Below are 1,860 nucleotides of genomic sequence, written 5' to 3' on the forward strand. Positions count from 1 at the left end.
CGTAAAGGACCTCGTCAACAACTGAACTGCTCCCGTCAAATTGCCAGAACATCGAGCAGAGAATCTTTCTTTCTACCTACCTGTCTACCTATCTATCGGTTCATCGTTTTATCTATCTATCTACCTACTTTACAATGTACCGATCTTTTCTCTGGGGGCGCCACCATCCACTAGCATTAGGAAATGTCATTTTAAAATTGTGGCGCCATCTGCTGTCGGGAATAATTATAATAATATATAATAATAATAATAATAATTTATCTATGACGTCGATAGAAAACACACAAGTGTATTTTAGATAAGGCTTTCCAAATAATGTTGTAATCGTCTGATATAACTAAATTTCTAAATTTCACTCAGCTCATGTGGAATATCAAGACTTAGTAAAATAGCTTGCGAATATAAGCACATAATATATTCATTCGGTAAAATACTGCCTTGTGACCGCGTCGCGTGAATGTGTGTGCGGGAGCATGCATGCGGTCTGTGTGTGTGCGGGAGCGTGCATGCGGTCTGTGTGTGTGCGCGGGCGTGCATGCGGTCTGTGTGTGCGCGCGCGGGTGGTCGCATGTATGTATGCGTGCGTGTGTGTGCATGATTGCTCCTGAGCGTTCATCCGTTGTGTATGCGTGTTGTGCGCACGTGGGTGTGCGGTTTCGTGCGCGCGTGATCGTGTGTAATTCATATTTTGCTTCTTCCCTTAGTTTTCTCCCTGTCGCATAGCTTATTATTTTTACATCTTTATTTTTCTCGTGCGTGGTGCTATTTCTGTATTTATGTGCGTTATGTTAAGCTGCGTTCACACGTATACACGGCTTAGCTGGTACCGTACTTAGTTGGTGCTAAGTCCGGTTAAAATGCGTTCACACGAGATACACGAGATTCGAAGCTTAGCTAGCGCGGTATAATATAGACTGGTACCCGGGCCGGTCGACAGTTCCACACGCTACCCTAACGTCGTGCAGCGAACGGGTAGCAGTCTAGATTCACACGACAATCAATACGCGGCCAGCGTGGTGCCGAATATACGTTAGTTGGCGCGGAATATGATTCCGCGCTTAGCAAGCCGGAGCATTCGCGGCTAAGCAAGCCGTGGCTAAGCAAGCCGCGTATATTTTAGCGTGTGAACGCAACTTTCTCCTCGTGTGAACGCAGCTTTAGTCGCCTGCAAATCCACACGTACGTAACGAACGCTATGATGAATAACGCACGCGCCTCATATTGATAGCGGACGTAATCTCACTCCGTTGTGTCAACGCGCTGCATGCTAGACCAAATAATTAAGTCAAGCGTGAGCTAATTAAGGTTTCATACTTCTAGCTCTCATTTAAAGACATATGTCTGTCATAGATGCTGTTGTTCTGAGAACACTGATGTGTGGACGTTTCTTGCTCTGGACACACAATTGAACATAAATTAACGCATATTTTCTGTGGTGCACGTTGAATCTCAAAGTTGATGTCATTGAATCGCGCCCGGTAATACACTTTTTGTTATTAATCGCAAAGGGTGGGGTAAGATAAATTTCAAGCCCAATTGCGTTATTTTTACAAACACATGCATGTACACACGTGAGCTCGTGTAGCTAATTCATTCAACATTTGTGCATCGATAAGCGACACAGGATATGAATAACGTATAACTATGTGTTAAAATGAATATTGCCAATGAAACAGTAAATGAAGATCAAGCAGTTCTCAATTAACGTGTCATTTAATTTTCTAATTAAACAAGATGAGTTAATATCATATATACATAAACCTTTGTCAAATATTAACTGAATAGTTATTATTATCTACAGTATTTTACAAAATATAGTTACACAAACAATTGTAAAATAAATTAATGTTTATGCTAACA

At 41.7% G+C, this 1,860-nt stretch overlaps 1 protein-coding gene across 1 annotated transcript in view; it reads right to left on the minus strand.

Moving 5' to 3' along the window:
- Positions 1–1,316: 1,316 nt before the first annotated feature.
- The window catches only part of LOC106819897 (tyrosine-protein kinase receptor Tie-1-like), a 2,817-nt gene continuing 2,273 nt past the window's right edge, over positions 1,317–1,860 (minus strand). Inside the window, exon 8 of the mRNA XM_014824471.1 lies at positions 1,317–1,393. Within this exon, the coding sequence (XP_014679957.1) occupies positions 1,317–1,393 (77 nt within the window). The remainder of the gene's footprint in view (positions 1,394–1,860) is intronic.

Source organism: Priapulus caudatus, unplaced genomic scaffold (genome assembly GCF_000485595.1).
Source record: "Priapulus caudatus unplaced genomic scaffold, Priapulus_caudatus-5.0.1 Scaffold5009, whole genome shotgun sequence".
In the NCBI taxonomy this organism is placed as follows: domain Eukaryota; kingdom Metazoa; phylum Priapulida; class Priapulimorpha; order Priapulimorphida; family Priapulidae; genus Priapulus; species Priapulus caudatus.